The following is a 23,348-nucleotide window of genomic DNA, read 5'->3' on the forward strand; positions in this document are numbered from 1 at the left end:
AGATTTTCCACTGCCTAGGAATTTGAGAAGAACCCAATAATCCTCTCCTGGGGAAGTTTCTAACAATTAGACCTTGATCTCAAGGCCCTAACAGCCCATCCTTAACATTTTTTCTCTCTCCCTGCCCCTACTGGTGCCCCCAGGTCAAAGGCAGAAAGGAGACACTCTGAGCAAAACCTAAGGTTGGGGTAGGAGTGGGGGGAGGGGTCAAGAAAAACTTTTTTTTATTGTTGTTGGACTTTCCAGGTAAGATTCAGAATCAGTGACTCACAGTTCTCAGTCCTGGGGGCAATTTATTTGCTACTTGGAGGGGATGTAAGAAGAACCAGTGAGAAAGCAGACTCCCCCCATAACACAGATACACTGTGGACTCCCCAAAACCATCCTATCTTCTTCTGCAAAGACTCCAGCTGCCCCTCCTGGGCTCTCTGCTTCCACTGGGCACATGCTGATGCCCCTGAGTGGGCTGCTCTGGTGGTGGTGGTGCTGCTGCTGCTGTGCCTGGTACCCCTGTGGATTGTGCGCCCCGGCTCCCCAGATGTTGCGCCACCAGGGTCTCCTCAAGTGCCGCTGCCGCATGCTCTTCAATGACCTGAAGGTTTTCCTACTGCGGCGGCCCCCTCCAGCGCCCCTGCCCATGCACGGGGACCCCCAGCCCCCCGGTTTGGCGGCCAACAATAACACCCTTCCGGCTCTGGGTGCCGGGGGGTGGACAGGCTGGAGGGGCCCTCAAGAAGGGCTGGGCAGGGAGACCCCTCCTCTGCCACCTCCACCACCTTTGCCACCTTCTGTGGAAGATGACTGGGGTGGCCCAGCCACAGAGCCACCTGCCTCGCTGCTCAGCAGTGCCTCCTCAGATGACTTCTGTAAGGGGAAGGCTGAGGATCGCTACTCACTGGGCAGCAGCCTGGACAGTGGCATGAGGACCCCGCTCTGCCGCATCTGTTTCCAGGGGCCAGAACAGGTGAGACCATTTTTCCCTTCTCCTACTTCCTTGTGGTATCTCCCCAGGTCTTGCAGATTGCTGCTCACTTGCTTGCCCTGGGGAACCATCATGCTGTCTCTAGTGTGAGGACTATAAGTTTTAAGGGCTCCTCAATGATGTTTCTTGTGGTTAAGTTTGCTGCGGTGGTGTCTGGTTCCTGGTGGAGCCTGCTTGGTGGCTCAGCTGTACTCAAACTTTTTGCATTTTCCTTCCAATGCTAGTGTCTTCAATTCCATCCAAAAATTCCACAATCATCCTCAGAATAGAAGATACAGAAGTTAGAAGTGATGAAATGAAAGAACTTGGTGGTGCATTCATGCTTGTTGCCAAGATATCTTTTTTCCGATTTGTTGTTAGTGACATTTTCCCCAGCCCATCTTCAGTCCCAGATTCAAACTTCTTCCGTCTTTGAAAGAGTGTGGAGATCTTGTCCTCTTCCCCTGTTCTCATGACTGAAACCAACAAGCCTGTGCCTGCTCTTTCACTTTGAGACTACCCCCTCCTGTATTATGTTGACATCCTCAGCAGTGTGTTTTAGTCACTGAGGAGGAAATGGAGAGAGATTCTAGGTTCAAGAAGACTATACAGTTTGCTAAGACACTTCTTGACAGATTCAAGTTTTTCCTAGGTTGGAAGCGAGTACATGAGCGGGGTGAGAGTGAGTTTAAGGAATATGGAGACAGGAGTTGGGAATCTTGTCATACCTACTCCCCTTCTCAGGCCTGAAGCACATGAACTTAGAATGTCCCTTAAACTCTCCCCATCCAGCATAGGAATGCCAAGTACCTCATGAACCAGCGTCTTCCCAAGTCTGAGGGTTCTCCCTACCCCATTCATTAAGATTTTCACAGATATGCTCACCCCACCCCTTCCAGCTCCACTCAAATCTAGTGTCTGCAATGCTGAGTAGCATGTGTACATTCTCCTAGAGTCATGAATCCTGGCAACACTCTCCAAAGAATCCCAGATAGAAAAGGCTCACCTGAAAATCTGATCTAGTTAGTGATGCTGGAGAAGGAACATTCAACTGCACCCTGGGCAGGGTTAGGCAGTCACTCAGCCACTTCTTCAGTGGCTTCCCAGAAGTGGAGAGAAGACTTCTGGGTGCTCCTGGAACAAGTGGCAGTGCAGTAGGGTGCCATACTGGGGCTCTGAGTGGCTCCGCCTCTTGCTGAGGGCTTGGTCTGTGCGAGCCAAGCTCAGCTGATATTTTCATTCATTTTTTCTTTGCTCTGAATGGACAAAGCACTTCAGGGACACACGATGACTGGGGACACATCTTGGGCATTAGGAGGGGAGATGGTGTAGATCTCAACCTGAATAAATGTCGCTGAGAGGCTGAAGCCTGGGTTCCTCTTTCTTGTGACTAGGATTGCCTGAAGTCTCAAATGAAGTTCTACCCAGAGTTGAGGACTCCTGTTAGGTGAGAAAGTTCAGGGCGCCTGCTCGGTGCTCTTCTCTTAACCGTTCTCTCCATTTCCAGTGCCAGGTCTCCAGCAGAGACACAAGGTTGAGTGGCTTGGCTGAGACCAAGAGTGATGCCTCACTGTGGTGTTCTGCTGGTTAGCATCTTGCCCCAGTTGGGAGCCTCAACTTTTACAAAAGAAAGAATTATTGAGCTTCCTAATTTCTTAAGCCATTTCTTCTTCTCCCATATGGGCTGGCTCAGGTCTGCATGTCACAGAGGCTGTTGGGAGTGTGGCTTCTGGCAAGAGCACCCTCGTCCCTAGAAAGCAGCAGGACTTGGAGCCTGTTCTGGATGATATTTCACCTGCTGTGAGAACTTCTTCAAATCACTCTATGCCTCTGGGCCCCTTTTCCAACTTCTGTGATTTACAGACACCTTTTTCTGTCCCCTCCTTTCCTTGTAAGTGTGTTGGGAAGATCCAGAAGATAATGAGCAGAAAATGCCTTGAAAGGAATTAACATATAATGGCATGTATTTTGATCATATAAAAGCAGTATTTTCTTGAAAACAAAATAAAAAGAAAGGGATGATTAGGAATATTGTGCAATACCCTGACGTGATACAGGGTCTGGTCGGAGGTCAGGAGATTTCCTTTCTTGTTCGTTATTTTTACTATGTGTCATAAATAAAGCATTGAATAAAAAAGCTAACACCAATAAAGGAATGGGCTCTATTATTATGTGGGAGGAATAGGGGATCATGTCGGCATTAAGACTGGATCCAATCAAGCACTTCCTGCATATGATTATTGTATTTTGGGGGTCTCCTTTATCTGTGCAGGAGCCAGGAGATTTTAATGAGATCAAGTTGTAGTAGTAATAAGACTAATGTGTGTTTGATGTGAGGGACACATTTTTCCGCTCTTGCTCGTTTTTCTTCACAGCATTTCAATGAGGAAGGGAGACAAAGGGGAGGATATGGGGAAAACTCTCTAGAGAAGGAAGAGAGAGAGAGAGAGAGAGAGAGGGAGGGGCTGTCTAGCAGTTGTCCACACGTGGCCCTGAAGGGAGTGCAGACAGTCTGTAATCTCAGTAGCTGAAAGTCTTGGTCTTTTCTCTGCCCAAACAAAAGAGCTAAACAGCTCCCCAGTCATTTGCCGCTGCTCCATAGGCTAAAAGACTGCCAAAGATGAAGATTGGTCTCTTCCTGCCAAGGGCCTGTAATGTATGTGGTGAGGGGCATCTGAAGGACTCAGCCAGTCCCACCTTTGCACATATCTATAAAGGACGTTGCATGCATTCATTCATGTGTGCATTTATTTAACAAATGTTTACTGGGCACCTACAATATGCCAGATGCTGTTCCAGGCATTGAGTGTCCAGGAGTGAACAAAACAGATGAGATCTCTGTTCTCCTGAAGCTGTCCTAGTGGAGACACAAAAATAGACAAGTAAACTAGTGGATAAACAGGGTGATTTCAAATGGTGTTGAGTGCCATGATGAAAGTAAAGAGGAAAATGAAAGTAAAATAGGAAAGAATGGAGGGCTTGGAGAGGATGCAGCTATATTAGATAGAGTGATCAGGAACAGCCTTCCTAGGAATGTGTCATCTGAGCTGACACCTAAATGATGAGGAGTCAGCGATGCATGGGTCTAGGGGAAAAGCATTCCAGGTGGAGGAAACAGCAGATTCAAAGCCCTAAATGTGAACAAGCTTAGCACGTTTGAGAAACAGAAGAGAGGACAGGAGGCGGGAGGGGGATGGAATGTGAACAAATGCTTTGAGAGCCAACTTGGCTCCATGCTGGAAAGCTGGCTGGGTAGCCATTCACCTCCTCTCAGCCTTTCATTCAGGTTGGATAGGGGTCAAAGATCCATGAGAGCATGACACAAGAGCCCAGCCACCAACCCTTCACTCCATTTCTGGTTGAAGCTGCACTAGTTCTCTTCGAGGAACAGTGTACCATGGCAGGCAAGCTGAGGTCTCCGAAGCCAGATGGCCCCAGTTTGAGGCCTGAACAAGTAGCACAGACTCTCTGTACCCCAGGTTCTTCATTTGTAAAACCAGGATAATAATGACAGCCCCCAATTCATAAGGTCATTCTGAGAATCAGATCTGTCAACATGGTTAGAGCAATGCTCTCATGGTGTTTTGTTTTTATCTCAGAGGCAAGAGAGTGCTCCCCCTGCCTCATTTAAAAGGAAAAATGTGCCTGGCTCCTGAGCTGGCAAGAAGACTGCTGTGGTTGTCGTCTGGCTGTGGTAGTAGATTGCTTCTTGTGCTCTCACAATGCTCTAGGCACAGAGTGCTGCTCCTTTGTTTCCATCATAAAAAGTCTTCATTATGTGCCTACTTATGCCTGCTGCTCTGCTGAGCAGGGTCTGGAGACACAGGGCAGACATGGCCCTGCCCTCTGGGAGTTCCACAATCTAACCCAGACATCACAGAGGCTGACAGAGATCAAGAACACACAGTGAGTCGCAGGTGAATTACAGTAATATCGGGTACAAGAAAGAGATGCATGCTTAAAAGTGGCTAGTGTGTGGGATGCCTATTCAGTGAGACAAGTGGAGGAATTTGCTACCTTTTCTCCAATTAGTCAGAGAAGGCTTTTCTGTTCCTGCTGAAGACCAAATGAGAAGAAATGGACTTAGGTTGAGTTTACAGTTGGAAGCATAAGAGATGTGAGACATGCAGATACCTCTACAAAGAGGTGATAATGTCGCCTAGGCTGGTTCAGCTGTGGAGCACCTGGAGGTGGGTACAAAGATGAAATCCACTGTGACAGCAGTTGTGGGGGCATCTGTTTTGGACCCAATGGAAGGCAGGAAATGAGTCTGGAAGAGATTAACAGGCTTGGTCTGCCTCCCTTATTCTTCCTGGTTTCGCTTCCCTGGAGCTCCACATTCACAAGGGGCAAGAGTAGTGTGGAGTATTTTAGTCAGTGTTTTGGGTTCTTGGGGAGCAAGAGAAGGGCTTTGCAGGGCTCAGGGGAATCTGGAGACCCCAAGATGCAATGAGAACCCTGGAAATGGAGATCAAGTACAGCATTTTAGGAGAGACCCAAATGGTGCATTATTTTTCTTAGCACCATGGTTCAGTTGTATAATTCTTTGTGTGGTTATTTGATTAATATCTGTCTCCACAGAGAATAGAGCCATCCCTAACATTTCTGGACCCTAAGGCAGGAGTATAGATGGAGGCTCACATACCATAGGCCAAAATATTTAAAAGTAATAAATCCAGGTCACAAACTGTTAAACAAAAGGCATTTTATCCTCTTATCCCGGCAAATATACCTTCAAAACAATCTGGAAGACAGGTTTGAATTTAGAACTGTTAGATTCCTCTGAATTCTGTGCTAGCCAAATGGGGATATTTGGCCCTTGGTCTACAGGCCACTCTGATTCTCTTTCTGCTGCTGGCTCCATCCTGCATCATCATGAACCTTGGACACACATGTGTGGACATTCCAGCTGGCTTATCCAAGATTTCTTTATACCACCCCCAAATAGCTGCCCCTTGTCCCTCTCCCTTTGGGCCTGAAGAAGAGAACAGTGAAGGTTCTAGGAGCAGGCTCATGGCTGAATAGGCAGGAATTCCAGGCCCCCAGGTAATCGGAGCATGTTCTAGAAGAGGAGCGTGGCTCTTTGCCCCTGCAGATTCCTCACCCTTTGGGAAGGGTGCAGCTGAAGAAGGGCCAGTGTGGGATCCTCTATAGCAAGCGACCCTCTTGCCTGTGTCTAAAGGAGGTTCTGCAAAGGGACTGTGAGATCCCTGGGAGCAGTGACTTGTGTGTTTGCTCATCATTGGGTCATCAGCTCCCAATTCAGTGCCTGGCACCTGCTTCACATTCTATAAGTGTTTGTTGAATGAATGAGCCTCTAGAGCTCATCCAGTGGGCAGCCCCACAGGTAGGAGAACTGGGTAAAAAAGACTACAAGGGAGAAAAACACTCACTGGCATGAAATGCTGAAAGTGTGCTGTGGAGAAGAAAGGCAGACCTATTCTGCGGGATCACAAAGGGCAGTGTCTTGGCCAGTGATGAAATCTCCAGGGAAGCCAACTTGAGTTTTGATATTAGAAAGAACTTTCTATCAAAGCTGTCCCAAGATAGTGTAGGCTGCCTTAGAAAGTGGCTCAAATATGTGACTGGGACTAGTGACCCTCAAGATCCCATCTGAGCTTGAGTGTTGGGGTTCATTCCAATGAGATTGTTTGAGAGTCCAGAGAGATTTTTATCTAAGCTGAAAGAGATGAGCCTGCATCCCTTTCCAATTCAAGAGGTCATCTAATTCCAGGATATCTAGTCCCAGTGTACACAATTCATGGCATGTAGAAACGTGTCTTCAGCAAAGGTCACAAAGAGGAGTCTCTGTCCTGTGTTCATAGAAATCCCAAGTTGTTGGCAATCAAGTGATCGCTGTAATCATGGATTTACACCATGCACATAATACAGTAGGAGAGTCAGCATTTCATGAACGATAGGCAACAGATGCCATCCTGGACCAAAGGATGCAGAACCATCCCAGAAAAGGGGAAGCCCAGTTACCCACTCCCTGAATCATGCATGAGCTATTTTCATTTTCCCATCTGAGTTTTTCCACTTTAGTTTTTCAATTCCCACTTCAGCCAGTCTTGGTCCTATTTTGACTGGAAGCTCCAAGGACCCTTTTCTTGTTCAGAGTTCTCACCAGTACTCTAATTCTTTGTTGGGAGATGATGTAAGGATGTTCAAACCCCATCGTCGGGTCCCTGGCTATTTCCCAGACTTAGCTATCTATTATTTCCATGCACACACATGCACATGCATACACATGAACAAAATGTGGAGTGTTTCTGTCTCAGTTTCACAGACAGAATTAGGGATTGCAGGGGAGGAGACACCTGGCATCTTGACAGGTGTGGAGTGATTCTCCCCTCCATTGTCTGTGGATCCTCCGCAGAGTGTTCACTTCAGAGTAATCCTTCTTCACTTACAAGTCTGCATCTGCTTGTGGTAGGCTGGCTAATTTATTGGGTGTGGCTTCTAGCTGAGCCCCCCATACAGAGAGTTACTTAATAAAGCTGATAGGGCTGGAGTGAAATACGGATTTCAAAAGAGCCTGGGAGAAGAAAGGAGAGGTATTGGGAATCAATCTCTCTCTCTCTTTCCGCTCTCTTTTCCAGCTGGTATGTTGGAGAAGCCCAGCTGTGGCCTGTGAGTTGGGGGAGGGGGATAGGTTTGAGGGGGAGCGGATACTCGAAGGAGTGTGGGAATGAGCTACTTCATGTTTGCTGGGAAGGAAGCCAAATTGGGAGCGAGCCTGGATGTAAAGGAGCTGGCGAGCGAATACTGTGTGGACCAAGCTGCACACCATCCCCCTCTCGAGATGTATCATATATAAGATAGAGTCTATGTATGCATATTACGTATAGTACACACTTGATACCTCCCTCTGTGTATGATAAAAGTAAAAATGGGGTGCGCATGGGACTGACTGAGTGATGACAAAATAAACAAAATTGAATAAGTTACAATTTGAGTTCCCAGTAGATACAAACTGTCAGAAAAAAGGGGGGCTCTGTCCAGCTCTGTGATCCAAGCCCACAGGGGGGACACACGGGCCCCAGTCTTGGACCCAACTCATTGGTCTCATGAGGATTTCTCCAGGGCCCATGATCAGAGGTGTTGAGGAGGACAGATCAAATTAGTTTCCTTCTTTATGGAAAGGTTACTTTGGATGTGGTTGAAGAGAATCAACAACAGTTTCTCCAAAAGAAGCCTCTTGAAGCCACCCTAGTGGCTCTGCATACAGCGGGGGCTCAATATTTGTTGATCCTTTCCCCTCTCTCCTGGCATATGTCATTCCAGACTAACTGCTCGCTTTGGTCCCTAGTGTACACATGGTGGAAGGTATATTTGTGTGTGTGTGTGTACATGTGTGCACGTGTGTGTATGTACATGTATAAACTAAAATGCCAAGCAAGGAGGGATATGGACCATCCCTTGAGACCCCTTCCACCCCATTCTACCTCCTTTTCTGACTCTATAATAATGGATAGTGATGACTCTCATCTTAGTAATCATAGTGATGATTATCCTGGCTTGAGACCCCTTGGCCAGGAGCAGACCTTTTCTCATTCTATTGCAGAATGATGGGAAGAACATGGGCTTTGAAGTCAGAAAGACGTGGATTTAAATCCCAATTTGGGCCCTTCCCAGCTGCGTGATCTTGGGCAACTTATTTAACCTCTCTGGACCTACATATCTTTGTTTATAAAATGGGGATAAAATACTTGAACAGTTGTCGTAAGGAGTCGAAATGATGTGTTTAAGTTCTAGGCATATAGAAGCTGGTCATTAAACGGGGGCAGTATTTACTATCCCATTTTACTTGAGCATTAAAAAAATCAAGCACTCTAAGTAAGGCTGGGCTTTGACCACAGTAACCCCCAGGTGTTTTTGTGCCTGCCATCAGGGATGCACACTGAGATCCAGGGTCTCCGTTCAGCTCACGTTCTGCATCTGTACTGCTTGACTCAGCTGAACCTCCATCCTCTCCTGCCTGGGTTCCTCACTCCCAACAGAGTTGTCTTTATCTGTCTCCATCACCACTGTGTCCCTGACAGATCTTTATTAAGCAGCATTCTCTGCTTGGCAGGAACTGTGTAGAGAGACACTTTCCTGGACTCAGTCTCTAGAGGCCGGGAGCAGACCATGCAAGCAGAGGAGGTGGCAGAGGAAACACTTGCCCAAAATGTGACAGCAAGATGTTTGCATTCAGAGTCATCTCTACACTAGTGTTTCTGAAAGCCTGGGATGGGGTGGATACCCCAGACAGACACGATGTTAAATAACATTGCTCTCCTCTCAGCTTGCTCTCATGCCTTATGACTACATCCAAGAGAAAATCTCTTTGGAGTGATAATATGTCTTTAATACCTTTCTAATGCTTATCAATCTGCTTTGAAAACAAAAAGAGAAGACTGCAGGCTCAGAGCCTTTGGACATATAGTTATCTAGCTAGAGTTTGTTAATCTTTTGTTTGCCTTTGTGTATGTCCGTTTTTTTTAATTAATAAACTTTATTTTTTAAAGCAAGTTTAGGTTCAAAGAAAAACTGAGCTGAAACCACAGAATTCCCATATACTCATTCCTCCCCATCACCACCCCAGCCTCCCCCACCATCAACATCCTTCGCTAGAGTGTTGCATTTGTTACAATCGATGAACCTACATTGACACATCATCACACAAAGTCTGTAGTTTACATTGGGGTTCACTCTTGGCGTTGTACGTTCTAAGGTTTTTGACACATGTATAATGACTGTATCCATCATTACAGTATCATAAAGAATAGTTTCACTGCCCTAAAAATCCCCTGTGCTCCACCCATTCATTCCTCTGCTCCCATCCCCAAACTCCTGGCTATATAGCCTGGCCTTTCTCAGGATGTGATATAGGTGGAATCATCTAGTGTGTAGCCTTTTCAGATTGGCCTCTTTCACTCAGTGACATGCGTTTACAGTTCCTCCATGTCTTTTCGTGCCTTGATAACTCCTTTCTTTTTAGTACTAATATTCCATTGTATGAATGTACCATAAGCTTGTCTATTCTTTCTTTGGTAAAGGATACCAGTTTTTTATTTATGGTAGTAACAAAAAGTCTCCTTTAGAAATAAATTTATTAGAGTGAAAATGTAAGACATTTAGAGAAAAATATTAAGTATGAAGAAAATAATAGTATAGATGGTATATGAATATGCTGAAAACTGTAAGTGACTGAAGTTGGGGTCACCCTGACCCGGGCCACACACTTTACAATAGTTCTGAAACATTTGTGGGCACCAAGAAGTGCCTCAGGAAGGGGAAAATGCAGAGTCCCAGGCCATGGTCCCAGACGGTGCCCTGGAATTTGCATTTTCAACTGCTGGCTTTGACAATTCCAAAGTAGGCGGTTACTTCAGGAGTACTGCGTATTAGGCAGCAGTTTGAGGAGGCAGCCAAATGGGGAGAAGAAACGCCTCCACCATAGCTGAGGTTCTCAGACATACAAGGAATAGGGGTTTGGGCACTGGAGGAGGACGGAAGAGGTAGTTGGAAGGGACAAGACCATGTGACTGGGAAGGAAGTGACATGTGTCACTCAGGGCAGAGGCAGAAGAGATGCCTCTTATCTCTTGTCCTGCCTCAGTGACCTGAGAGCTACAAGTTTCAGATGGGACGGCCACAAGATGGAAAAGTCTAACCCACATGGGAGTGTGACAGGAGGGAGGTGCAAACTTTGATTGTGTTAAGACACTGAGATTTGGGGGTTTGTCTGTTGCCCAGCTAAGTTAATTCCCCTGGCTAATAGAGCCATCAATTCCCACTCCTGAATTATTCAGAGGGTATTCTTGAGCGAAGTCAAATCAGGGTCCTCCAGGAGGGAACCCCCAGCGTCCCAGAACAGGGCAACAGATGGTGCACGGCTCGTTCCCTCACAGCTTGCTGAGTACCAACAATGAAGTGCTTCAGCTCAGAAATGACACGTCACTTTTGACTGCAACTCATTGGCTGGATCTAGAAACATGGCTCTGCCCAAGAGCAGGAGGTGTGGGAGTGTCTTCCTCCTGGGTGCCTGGAAAGAGAGGAAATCCAGATACGGGTGAGCTCTAGAAGTCTCTCCCTCAATAGTACTAGTACCTCCCTTTTATGGTTGTCGTGGGAGTTAAGTGAGATAACACGTGCCAAGCATTTAGATCATTGCCTGACCCACAGTAAGCACTCAATAAATACTAGTAGTTGTTGTTGTTATTTCCTCGTTTATAAAAGGGGAAGGTTGTGCTCAGGAATATCCAAGTCCCTTCTAGGACTGCTGCCCTCTTTTATGCCATATCAGACGGAGGAGCAGTACCTGGGGTTAGTATGAATCCTATTCCTCCTTCCACCAATGGAAGAAGACTCCCAAAATGAATGACCTTAGAACTGGATCTTAAAGACTGAATCAGGGAAAGAATTTGGAAAATAGGAAATGAAGACTGTTCCAGACGTAGGAACAATGAAAGCAAAGAATCTGAGATGCTTTTGGAGAAAATTAGCATGGTGGATAAGAACATGGGGCTTTCAGAGCCAAGCAGAACTGATGCGATGCGGTAGACGCGTGACCTTGGGCAAATCACTTACAGACTTGAAATCTTAATTTCCTCCACTGTAGAATGGAAATGATAATAATGTCTCAGAGATACTATTGTGAGGCTAAAATGATATAATGCATGCAAAACTCCTGGCAAAGAGTGGGATACAAATATACAATAAATTAGCAAAGATACAGTAAACATTAGATCTTGATGGAATCTGACCTATCAGTTCTCTATTGTCTTCTTCAAACTTTCTTTGAGAATCTCTATCTTGGTGGGTGTATGACTGTGGGCTGCTGACCTCAGGAGGAGCTGCTAAGATATCATAGGGGTAGATGAAACTAAATATACCCAAGCATTGCCAGTAGGCTAAATAAAAATTATCTCACAGATATACACACTATTTTTCAAATATATATGGAGGCGATTGTGATGAACAAGATAAAAGGATCCTTTTGACACTTTAGTGTGGCATCTTGTCAATAAGTATATTCTCAGTCAACAGATACTCAGAGTACAACTATAGTTACCTGAGGGTTTGTGAAATTTTAAACATTAAAAAGGATCCACTTTGAGAGACATTCTACAAAACAACTGGCCAGTACTTTTCAAAAGTGTCAAGGTCTTGAAAGATGAAGAATGATAGGGGAAATGTCTCCGATTGGAGGAGTGTAAGGAGCTACGACAACAAAATATAATGTATGATCTGGATTGGCTTCTGGACCAGATAAAGGACATTAGTGGGATAGTTGGTGACATTTGACTACGGTGTGTAAATTAGTTAATAGTATCGTATCAATGTTAAGTTCCTGGTTTGGGTCCTTGTACTATGGTTCTATAAGATGTTAACCTTTGGGGAAGTTAGGTGAAGGATCTATGTTTTTTTTACAATTTTTTTTGTGAGTCTGAAATTATTTCAAATGAAAAGTTAAAAAATAAAAATAATTTAAATGAGATTGGTTTCTAATACTTGGAAAAATTGGGAGTTACTAGTATAGACGTGTGTCAATTAACAATGGAGATAGGCTCTGAGAAATGCATTGTTAGGTGATTCCGTCGTTGTGGGAACATCATAGAGTGAACTTACACAAACCCAGATGGTGTAACCTACGACACACCTAGGCTATATGGTACTAATCTTATGGGACCACCATCATATACGCAGTCCGTCTTTGACCAAAACATCATTATGTGTTGCATGACTGTATAGGAAAAGGAGCATGGATTTGGTGATTAGAAAAACCTGGATTAGAATCCAGGCTGTGGCACTGCCTAACTGTGTGACTTTGGGAAAATCAATGAAATCCTTTGACCTTCAGTGTCTTCTATCTGTACCATGAAGCAAATAAAAAGAAGTATTTCATAGAATTGTTGGAAAATTTAAGCAGACATCACCTGCCACAGCGCATGAAGGGGGCTCTTGAAAAAGATTAGCTATCTTTCTGGTCTCTCCTTCCCCCTTGGTCCAAAGAGGATGATAAACGTGACTTGCACATTTCCCCAGGTATAAGTATTGTGTGCTAAGTGCTTTGAGATTGACAAGGTGACACCTGAGCAGTGAAAAGCATTGAGTGGGCAGGAAAGTTTTCCCAACATGGGATCTTAAGCATATAAACAGAGTTAATAATCAGCAGCATAAATAGAGTTGGCCATTATTCAGTATTCTTTAACGCTTCCTAACCTAACACCTCAAAAGGAGTGCTTTGTCACATTGAGTGAGTGTGGGTTGTATATTTTGATTCATCCTGTGGCGATCCCTCCAGGAGCCACAGATTTAAACCTCCGTGGAGCAATGTGCCACTTTAGAAAGAAAAGCTTTCTAGTGCTGGGGCACTAAACACGTTCTCCAATGTGTTTAGAAAACAACTACCCAAACTAGACAGCTGCAGGTGAATGAGAGCAGGTGTGCGTGGGAGAGGAGGGGTCCACTTCTGTTGTGTGCATGTCTGTGGATGGGAGTGAGCGAGAAGCCTAAGGGAGCGAGGGAGTGGACGTGTGTCTGCAAGTGGAATACAACTATGTAATATGGAAGAAAAAGGCACTTGAGGGGGTTGATCCATTCGGCTGCTGCTACCTTTCGTGCATCTTCGTTCCAGAGAGCGCCCAGAGGGTCTGGTCTTTGCAAAGTCAGTGCTGACATTTTATGGAATACTCACTGCCTTGTTTCTTGCTTCTGACATCCGTTAAGTGTTTGCTTGCAAAAAAAGAAAATTAGTTCAGAACTTTGGAGGACTATATGATATGATTTCAAAGATTCTCTCCCTCCTCCCAAAAAAACACGGAGAGAGGTTCCTCATGCTTTAAATTAATTTTCATCCTTCCTATGAAAGCAATTCAAGTAAAAAAGTGTTTATTTGACATGATGGCTGAAATTTGATTCAAAATAATCCATTGACTATAGATGAAACAAGACTGGTCGTGTGTTGATAAATGCTGACAAATTGGGTGATGGATACGTGGTTCATTCTACTATTCTCTCTAATTTTATATGTGTTTGAAATTTTCCATAGTAAAAAGGTATGGCATATTGTTTAGTTAATAAACATGTTCTAAAAAGACAATTATTAAACGGGTTTTATAAAAGAGGAGATGGAGCTAGGAAAGGGTGGACAAAATAGCTTTAGGCACAATTATGCTAAGGCCCAGAGTCAAAGACAGATAGGACCTGAGTACATCCCACTGGGTACTTCATCATTCTTGCCCAATGAGGGGAATAAATTTAATGACGTTTTAAGGGATCTTGCATCCCCAGAGGTCAGGATGTAAAGATGAAATGTCCTGTCACCCATTTCCTTTCTGGTCTGCCTGGTCTGATGGCAACAAAAGTCTCAAGGTGACCATTCACCCAGCAGGCATTGAGTGAACACAACTGGGTGCCAGGCCCTGGGAATGCAGAGATAAGATTGGGATCTCAGAGTCCACTGCAGGAGACTGGTGTGCTAAGAAGCATCCACAAGACAACATGATGAGTGCTTTGGACCAGGGCTACATCCGTTGTGCTGAAAGACCACACAAGAGGGATGACTTGTAATGCCTGGGAGAGCTGGAGAAGGATCACCAGAGAAGCTAATCTTTGAGTGGCCAAGTAGATGAGAAGGAGGAAGTCTCCAAGTGGAAGTATGTGGCAAAGTATGGCAATACGAGATCTACACTTACTCTCCTCAACACAAACATATTCCTTTCCACTCAGCCTAATCATCTCTCCCTCTCATTGCTTTTCAAAATGCCCTGCTATGCTTTAGGACCCAGTATAGCTTTCCTCAGAGAGCTGGGTGGATTAGAGTGGGGCCAGGGTGCAGAGCAGGGAGGGGTGCCTTTACTTCTCTCTAGCAATTACTCCTCTCAATGCCGGCCTCTCTGGGTGTGGTCCTAGTCGCCTGTCTGTTATAGGAGCCTTGTGGTCTGGTTGTAATAGTAACTCCACAAAAACTCTCTTGGTTGGTTGAATTGAGTTTTTATCTGGAAGATTCAGGAGGGCCTGGAAGGATCCTTGTGGGTCCAGGAGCTTCCTTATCTACCAACACATGCAGAGGCACTAGCTCATATTCCTATTATAGGGAGGGAAGAGCAGACATTATTTTCCTAATTTTTAGAAGTGAGAATCCAGGATCCAGAGAGGTGAAGTGATCTTCTCAAGATGGAAGGCAACTTGCTGAGCTGGAGTCTCCTCTTGTCAGACTTGGAAATACCAGTGAATGTCTTACGGGGGAAGACATGCCTCCTTCCTCGTCTCCTTTTCCAGCCACAGAAATATTCATTCATTCGCTTCCTAACACATTCATATATAGTAATAAAATGTTAATTTACCAGAATGTTCAGAGAATGGAAGAGATTAAGGAGGAAGAATGCGTAGGAATGGGGTAAGCTTATGGTTAATTTAATTTTCTGGTGAATTTGGGGATAACCCTATAATTTATATTGCAACTTCTACTGTTGAAAATCCTTATAAAATACAAGTCCACTCTGCAGTGCGCTTGGAAAATGCCCCAAATTTCTTTTACGTTGAATAAATCGTTGTTTAAAGTTAGGCTTTGTGTGGGGCCGGCCCGGTGGCTTAGCGGTTAAGTGCGCACACTCCGCTACTGGCCGCCGGGGTTCAGGTCACCGGCGCGCACCGACGCATCGCTTCTCCGGCCATGCTGAAGCTGCATCCCACATGCAGCAACTAGAAGGATGTGCAACTATGGCATACAACTATCTACTGGGGCTTTGGGGGAAAAGAGGAGGAGGATTGGCAATAGATGTTAGCTCAGGGCCGGTCTTCATCAGCAAAAAGAGGAGGATTAGCATGGATGTTAGCTCAGGGCTGATCTTCCTCACACACACACAAAAAAATTAAAAAAAAAAATTAAAGTTAGGCTTTGTGGTCATAGAAGCAAAGGAAATGAAATTCTAGCTTCACAGACTGGAGGATGTCTTGTAGAAGTTGGTGGGGGATTTTATTTTCCATCTCTCTCCCACAAGAGTGGAGAAAGTTCATTTGTTTGGCAAAGATTTATTGAGCAGCTGCTTTGTACCAGAATTGTACTGAGATTCTAGATTTATTAGTGAACTAGAACAGAGCTCCCACCCTCTAGAAGCTTTGCATCTTGTAATTGCAGGCGGGGCAATAACAATACAGGATGGGACAGACTGAGAATTGTGCAAAAGGCAATGGAGTGCAGGCTTGAGGATCAAGGGAGGGCTTCTAACAAGGGGAGATATCTATGGCGGACCTGAAGTTGGCCAAGATAAGAGAGTGGAAAGACATTCCAGGTAGTGGGAGGAGCGTTTCCAAAAGCATGGAGGGAGGAAAGGTTTGTCACCCCAGGAGGAATGGAAAAGCCCAGTTTGTTTCAGTACACAAGCATTCACTCATCCTCCTTTCTCTGCATACTCTGGTTAATGGAGTTGTGTCTGCCTCCCTGGGGCACCAGCTACAGCCCCTGTGGGTCTCAGTCAACTTGAGGCTTCACCTGTGCAGACCCCTGCCCAGCCCAGCCTGGCTCCCACCAGGAGCTGCCTTACTTAGCCCACTTGAGGAGGGGGACACAGAGGTCCCACGATTGTGGGTGAGCACCATGGTAACAACCGTCTTAGGTTGCTGGGGAGTGCAGCAAATTGACAAAGGAGAGTGCAGAGGCCCAAGAACCCTAAACATGCTGAGGTCCAACGGACTTCAGGTCCACGTTCCATGTGGTTGGTAAATAGTGTCTGATTCAAGACCCAGGCACACTTTTATCCCAGGTCTAACCTAGAGTCCAATTTCTGGCCACAGAGTCACAAGAAAATGTCATTGATATGGCACAGGCCCCACAGTTTTTCCAGACCTTCAGCTTTTCCAGTTTTCCCTGTTATCTCTGTGCTTGCTCACAGCTGTGGGGATCCAGTGAACACAGAACCGGGGTATTATATTTGCCTTTTTAATTCCTTTTTAAATCTCCTTTTAAAATTATCATGCCATCAGCATTATTACTACCTGCCCTCATGTAGTAAATGTTTACAGGTTTTGTTGCTTATAGAACAGTACACTTTGAGAAAGGGGCCTCCCTTCATTTCTGAGATAAGGGAATCAAATCCCAAAGAGAGTAAGCGATGTGTCTGTGTCACTGCTGTGCACAGATGCTGGGCTGGGTAAAGGTAACACAGCCATGCACAAACAGACAGGTCCTCAACTCTCGTGGAGTGTATAGTCTAGAGGCGAAGTCTAGCAGAATTAGGGGCCCCTAGCTCATGTTAATGGTCCTGGTGGGCCTTGGCTCTAGCTTCTCGGCACGGTTCTGTTGGTAGCTCTTGCATTCCCTCTACTGACAGGTCTTCATCCTCTCCTGGAAAATGTTCACAATTCCTTGATCAACTTTCTAGTCCCTTCTCCACTGCATTTCTGCTTCAAACATACCTGAGATGCCCTCTTCCTTGCACTTGGTGATGTCCGGCATACAGCGGAATGTCCAGAGGTAGGAGCAACATCTGTTCTTTGTGTGTTGCTGTTCTATAAACTCTACAGATGCTGGACTAGTAATTATGGGTGACGTAAGTGTGATGGACAGAAGTACAGCTGTTATGCATCAGAAATCTAATGGCGTCTTTCAGGACAAAACTATGACATAGAGATTATCATCCCTTACTCCTCTTACAGATGAGGAGGCAGACTCAGAAAAGTCAGATAACTTGGTTGGTTTGTAGGGCTGGGGTTTGGATTCTGAGCTCCTGGCTTCAAGTCCAATATACTTTCTATTATTTAATTAAACATAATTAAATTCAACAGCTGTTTTTCAAGCACCTATGATGTGCCAAGCATGGTGCTAGCCTTAGGAACACAGATAAATAAATATGGTTCCTTGTCTCAATGACCTTTCAATCTAATAAGAGAGACAAATATGTGAGCAAATTGTCATAAAAATCATGATGGAGAAATGTTCTCGGTACAGCATGGGCAGAAAAGAGGGAGGGGTCAACTCTGCTTGAGTGAGTCAGAGGTGGATAGCTTCATAGACAAGACCCCAGCCTGTGCCTGAAGAATGGGCAAGGGTTCACCAGAGACCTATGGGGGAGGGGGCACCCCGGCACTTGCAAAGGCATAGCATGGCAGTGTGACATGTGAAACGAGTATGCATAAGGAGTGTCAGGAGACAGGAGGGTGAGGACCAGAGGCCTCTGAGCATGTCTAGTTGGTTGTCTCCCCTACAGCTATCCCTTTCAGTAAAGAGACCACCCCCTGACTCTACATCACAAGGAGTTCTGAGCAGTTCATTCTCCTGCTTTTTATTGTCATGTAAAAAAGATAAATGCTCTCAGTATGGTGACAAGGATACTGGGATTTGGACCTAAGCTCTCTATCCAGCCTTCAGCCTTATCGCCCCTATTTCCCATCAGATGCTCTGGCAAATCGCCACTGCCTGTCATTTCCCAAATATACCACATGGTCTGCATTTTGATTTCCATTCAAAGACTTTCTTCCACCTGGGGCATCCTTCCCCTCTTTCTTTACCAGACCAAACCCTAACTTCCTCTAAGCCCTGCCTCTCATGTCACCTCCTCCATCCTACACCACATCTCATCCTGTCTGTGCTCCCATAGCACTTACTTCCCACAGGCTGCCTGCCTGGTTATCACCATGTATCTCCATTTCCTTCTGCCCGGTAGAAGGCGAGCTCAAGGAAGCTTGTTCCATGAGTCTGGTTCACCTTTCTATCACCCGCCATGCCTAGCACTTGTAGGGGCTCAAAAAGGTAATGTAATGAATGAAATACAAATCAGTTAGGTATCTGAGTACTTTCATACTCAAGAAAAGCATTTTTTTTTTCTAACCAACATTTTCCCCTTTCTGCTAAGGTAGGTGCTGTGGACTGAAGTGTTTCCCCCCAAAATTCAGATGTTGAAGCCCTAACCTTCAACATGATGGTATTTGGAGATGGGACTTTGGAGAGGTAATTAGGTTTAGATGAGGTCACGAGGGTGGGGTCCTCATGATGGGATTACCGTCCTTATAAGAAGAGACACCAGAGAGCTTGCCGACTCTCTCTCTGCCATGTGAAGACAAAGTGAGAAGGTGCCTGTCTGCAAGCCAGGAAGAGAGCTCTCACCAGAACCCGACCATGCTGGTACCCTGATCTTGGACTCCTAGCTTCCAGAACTGTGAGAAATAAATTTCTGTTGTTTAAGCCATCAAACTATGGTATTTGGCTGTGGCAGCCTGAGCAGACTAACACAGAGGGGGAAGGGAGATCTATGAAGCTCATGTTTTTAACAATCTCATTGGCTGGCACATCACCTCCCAGTCATTCCTTCAACACATTGAACACCTGCAGTGAGTCCATGCTGCTCCCAGCTTGGGGAATCTGTCAGGGAGCAGTTCAGACCACACCCCTGCCCTCAAGGAGCTTGCTTTCTCAATGTCAGAGGCAGAAATCTGAAGACTACAGACAGGCCGGAATTGAGGGACATCCAAGAAACAACTGATCGATAGTCTTCTGAGTGTCAAGATCCTGAAAGACAAGAAGGACTGAGGAACTGTTGCAGACTGCAGGAGACCAGGGATAAATACCAACTGAATGCAATGTGGGATCCTGGAACCCAAAAAAATGTTAGTGGAAAACTAGTGAAGTTTGAATGGGGTTTTTCTTTTGCTTATGGCATTGTGCCATAATTTCCTGGTTCTGATAGTTGTCCGATGAATATGTATGATGTTAACACTGGGAGAGACTCACTGAAGGATATACAGAAAGCACTATTTTTGCAACTTTTTTGTAAGTGTAGAAGTAGTTGAAAATAAAAAGTTAAAAAAAGAAGAAACCTGAGTATAATCCTCAATTCCTCTCTTTCTTTCCCTTCGCCCTTTCTCCATCATGGGCATTTTTCAATCAATATATTCTTCCATTGCTTTTGTTTCCTAAATATCTTCCCAATCCATCCATTTCTCTGAATCTAAACTGCCACCATCTCAGTCCGAGCTCCTCTTGTTTCTCTCCTGGATTGCTAAACCTCTGTTTTCACTCCCTGCCTTCACTCTTATTTTCTCCATTCTGTTCTCTACAGAATTGTAAAGTGATTCTTCACCCAAATTGAGTTCTTAAAATTGGCTTAAAATTCTTCTGTGGAGCTGCTTCTTTCAGGACCATGGCCAGCTCCCTGACTCACTTTCCAAGGCCATTCATGGGCCAGCCTCTGCCCACCTCTCCAGACTCGATTATTGCCTGCCGTCACCTCCCACCTTCCAACTCTATCTTCCCTAGAGTTATTGACCTCATTTCAGGTTCAAAGGAGCCGTGTTCTCTTTTAGCCTATGGGTCCCCTTTCCCCCTGCTTAGGAAGCTCTCTGCCCCCTCATATATACCGTGTGTGCTTCACCTGATTAAATTCTCCCATCCTTCAGAAGTCCCTGGCTCCCGCGTAGGGGTTGGGCGCATCTCCTATAAGCTTCTGCAGATTCCTACACTCACCCCACTGCATTGTCATCACTCTCATATTCTCTTCTACTCTATAATCCCCATGAGGGAGCTGTCGTGTCTACTCTGGTACTGTTGCCTCCCAGCACCTTGCACAGATGCTGGCATGCTGAGGACACTCAATGGATTTTTACTGAATGAATGAACCAACATTTCCAAGCATTAACTATATGCACGAAAACACTGTAGCTTCTGGCTATGTGTGTTCATGAGAGGGTGATGGGTACCAAAGAAGCAGAAGACCTTACTTTTAATGGTGTGTGTGTGTGTGTGTGTGTGTCTGTGTGTCTGTGGAGGTGGGGTGTAGGGTAAAATCAATTCTAAATGTTACTTAACATGGGATGACCAATCATTCTAATTTTCCCGAGACTGACGAATTTCCCAAGATGTGGGACATGCAGTGCTAAAACTGAGACAGTCCCACACAATCCTGGACAGTTGCGCAGCGTACAAGAATGCTCCATCTAACTACACTGTAGACTGCCAAACTCAGGGACAACACTTCCGAATGCTCAGTGTCTTCTTGCTGTGTGTCCAGAAGCGCATGTTGATTGATTGGCTGATATGTGCCAGTTTTCACACAATAGGAGAAAGCAGCCAGCAGCTGTTTGCCAGGCTGCTTAGAGTCAAGGAAGTGTGATTTCTGAGACCTTCCTATTTGATCTTAGGCCAGGAGGGAGGGCTTAAAAAGTTAGCTCTCTAGCATGGGGTCTCTCAGACTTTCATGAGCATACAAATCGCTGGAGTCCTTGTTGAGCCGCAGTGTCTGATTCTGCATGTCAAGTAGAGCCTGAGATTCTGCATTTCTACAGGCACCCAGGTCAATGCTGATACTTCTGGTCCACAGACAACACCTTGAGTATCAAAGAGCTCAGTGGTTCTCATCCTTAGTTGGCATATTAGAATTATTTGGAGGGATTGTACAGATGCCCACCCACAAACCCAGACCAGTTAGGTCAGACTCTAGGGATGGGACCAGGCATCGGTATTTTTAACTCTCCCCAGGCAATTCCAACGTGCAGACAGGGTTGCAAATCCCAGGGAGGGGAAGGAGAGAAAAATACTGCCTGATGATAAGAGCTGATTGATTGGGCCAGATGGGCTAGGCTGTGCTGTCAAGAGATTTATTGGAAGTGGAATCAGAAATCTAAAAGAAGGAGCTTATTTTGGAAAGCCTAGAGGCAAGATTCTTTAAAAAAAAAAAAAAACAGGGCACAATGGTTTGTGTTCTTTAGTCGTTTAGCAGGGAATCAACATTCCTTGGACCCTCAGGGTGATGAAGCCCAGTGTGCGACCTTGGGGAGAGGAGAGATCCCCTGCTCTGAAAGTATCTGATAGGAGAGAGCAGAGGTTCTGAATCCAGCAAACCACAGGGTTCACAGACGGAGTCCTCCAGACCGGTCCTCCAACTCTTCAGAATGTCTCTTATTTCCTTGCTTGTTGATGTTTCCAGCAGCTGTTCCAAACATTTCCCCTTCTCATCAAGTGCCAGCCTCATTCTCAGAAGACAACCTTGCCTCCTACTTTACCGAGAAAATTGGGATCAGCTATTCACATTCCACCATCTCCCTTCTTCTGCCTGTCATCGCTCCCTCTTCACTCCTGCGGGTGTCTGTCTTTACCTAGTCTCTCCCCTTCCCTCCTATCTGCCTCCTTCCCAAAGTTACTACACTGGTTTTCTTCATCCCGGCTCACTCCAGCATCTTCCATCTCTGAGGAGAGCTCACTTCATCCATTGCCACCCTCTGCACCCACACACATCGTTCTCAGACACTTTCAATCACATCCTTTTCTTTGCTGGCTCCGTCTCCTCTGCATGCACGTTCAGGTCTTCAATACCCTTTGAAGGTGTAGTGCTCTCTTTCATCTCCACATGCCCACTCCCGTTGTGCAGTCTGGTTTTCCACCACTGATGAAAATGTTCCTGAAAATGTTCCTTGGAAGGTCTCTGATGACCTAATTCTAAAAACAAGTGACCTTTTAGAACCCCTCCCCCCTTGATTCCTCTGCATGTTAGACACTCTTGATTCTCCCCTCCTTATCTACACACTTTCCTCTCTTGGTTTTGTCTTTGTTAATGTTCAGGTGTGGTGAATATGAGGGCTGGCTGCTCAGCATCCATTCCACTCTGCTTCTGGTGAGGTCTTGTCCAAACTTCGGGCCGTTCCCCATTTGCGGGTCATGAAATTAATTGCATGATTAAGTTGCAACCAGCATTCTCTTTCTTCACCCCCTACCCTACCATGAAATAGACTAGAATAGGATAGGAAAAAATCCAAGTACATTGCATGTAGAAAAAGTAAGTTTTGTTAAATGTGTATTTTGCTGCAGATTAGTAAAAAAAAAAAGTTGAGAAGCTTCTGTTCTAGTTTGCGTTTCTGTCCTGCCAAGCTAGGAAGTAAAAATGACGTTTCCCGCACCTCTGCAATATTTCTAAAATCACAGTGAGACAGTGAGACTGTCTTCTGAAAACTGAGCCTCTCAGACTCCCTATATTGCTAATGGTTTCACCAGGGTTCCCATCCCCTCCCCAATCCTCTGTGACTTCTTCCTCTTGCTCCGTCAGTCACTGGGTCCCAGGTTGAGGATTCTAGCATTCATCCTCCCTCGCGTTTCTCCTTGCTTCCATGGCAGTTACAGATATTATTATTCATACTCAGAATATTACAACAGGCTTCCAACTATTCTCCCCACCCCCTAGTCAGTTACAATCCTGAATTTTCATTTATAAGCTACGTGACCTCAAGAACATGGTTTGACATTTCTGAGCTTCAATATCACTACCTGCAAAGCGGAAGTATTTAATACTTTTCTCACAGGGCTGTTCTCAGGATTAGTAGAAACATATGAAAAGAATATATATAAAGCTGGATAAAGGATATATAAAGAGGCTGGCACAAATTAGAAACTCAGGTGTTAGCTTCCAGCC

At 45.3% G+C, this 23,348-nt stretch overlaps 1 protein-coding gene across 1 annotated transcript in view; it reads left to right on the plus strand.

Moving 5' to 3' along the window:
• Window positions 1-445: 445 nt before the first annotated feature.
• MARCHF4 (membrane associated ring-CH-type finger 4) overlaps window positions 446-23,348 on the plus strand; it is a 99,625-nt gene continuing 76,722 nt past the window's right edge. The window contains exon 1 of the mRNA XM_004427534.3: window positions 446-964. Coding sequence (XP_004427591.1) covers window positions 446-964 — 519 coding nt within the window. The remainder of the gene's footprint in view (window positions 965-23,348) is intronic.

This window comes from Ceratotherium simum, chromosome 37 (assembly GCF_057802395.1).
Source record: "Ceratotherium simum simum isolate JZ-2026a chromosome 37, ASM5780239v1, whole genome shotgun sequence".
In the NCBI taxonomy this organism is placed as follows: domain Eukaryota; kingdom Metazoa; phylum Chordata; class Mammalia; order Perissodactyla; family Rhinocerotidae; genus Ceratotherium; species Ceratotherium simum.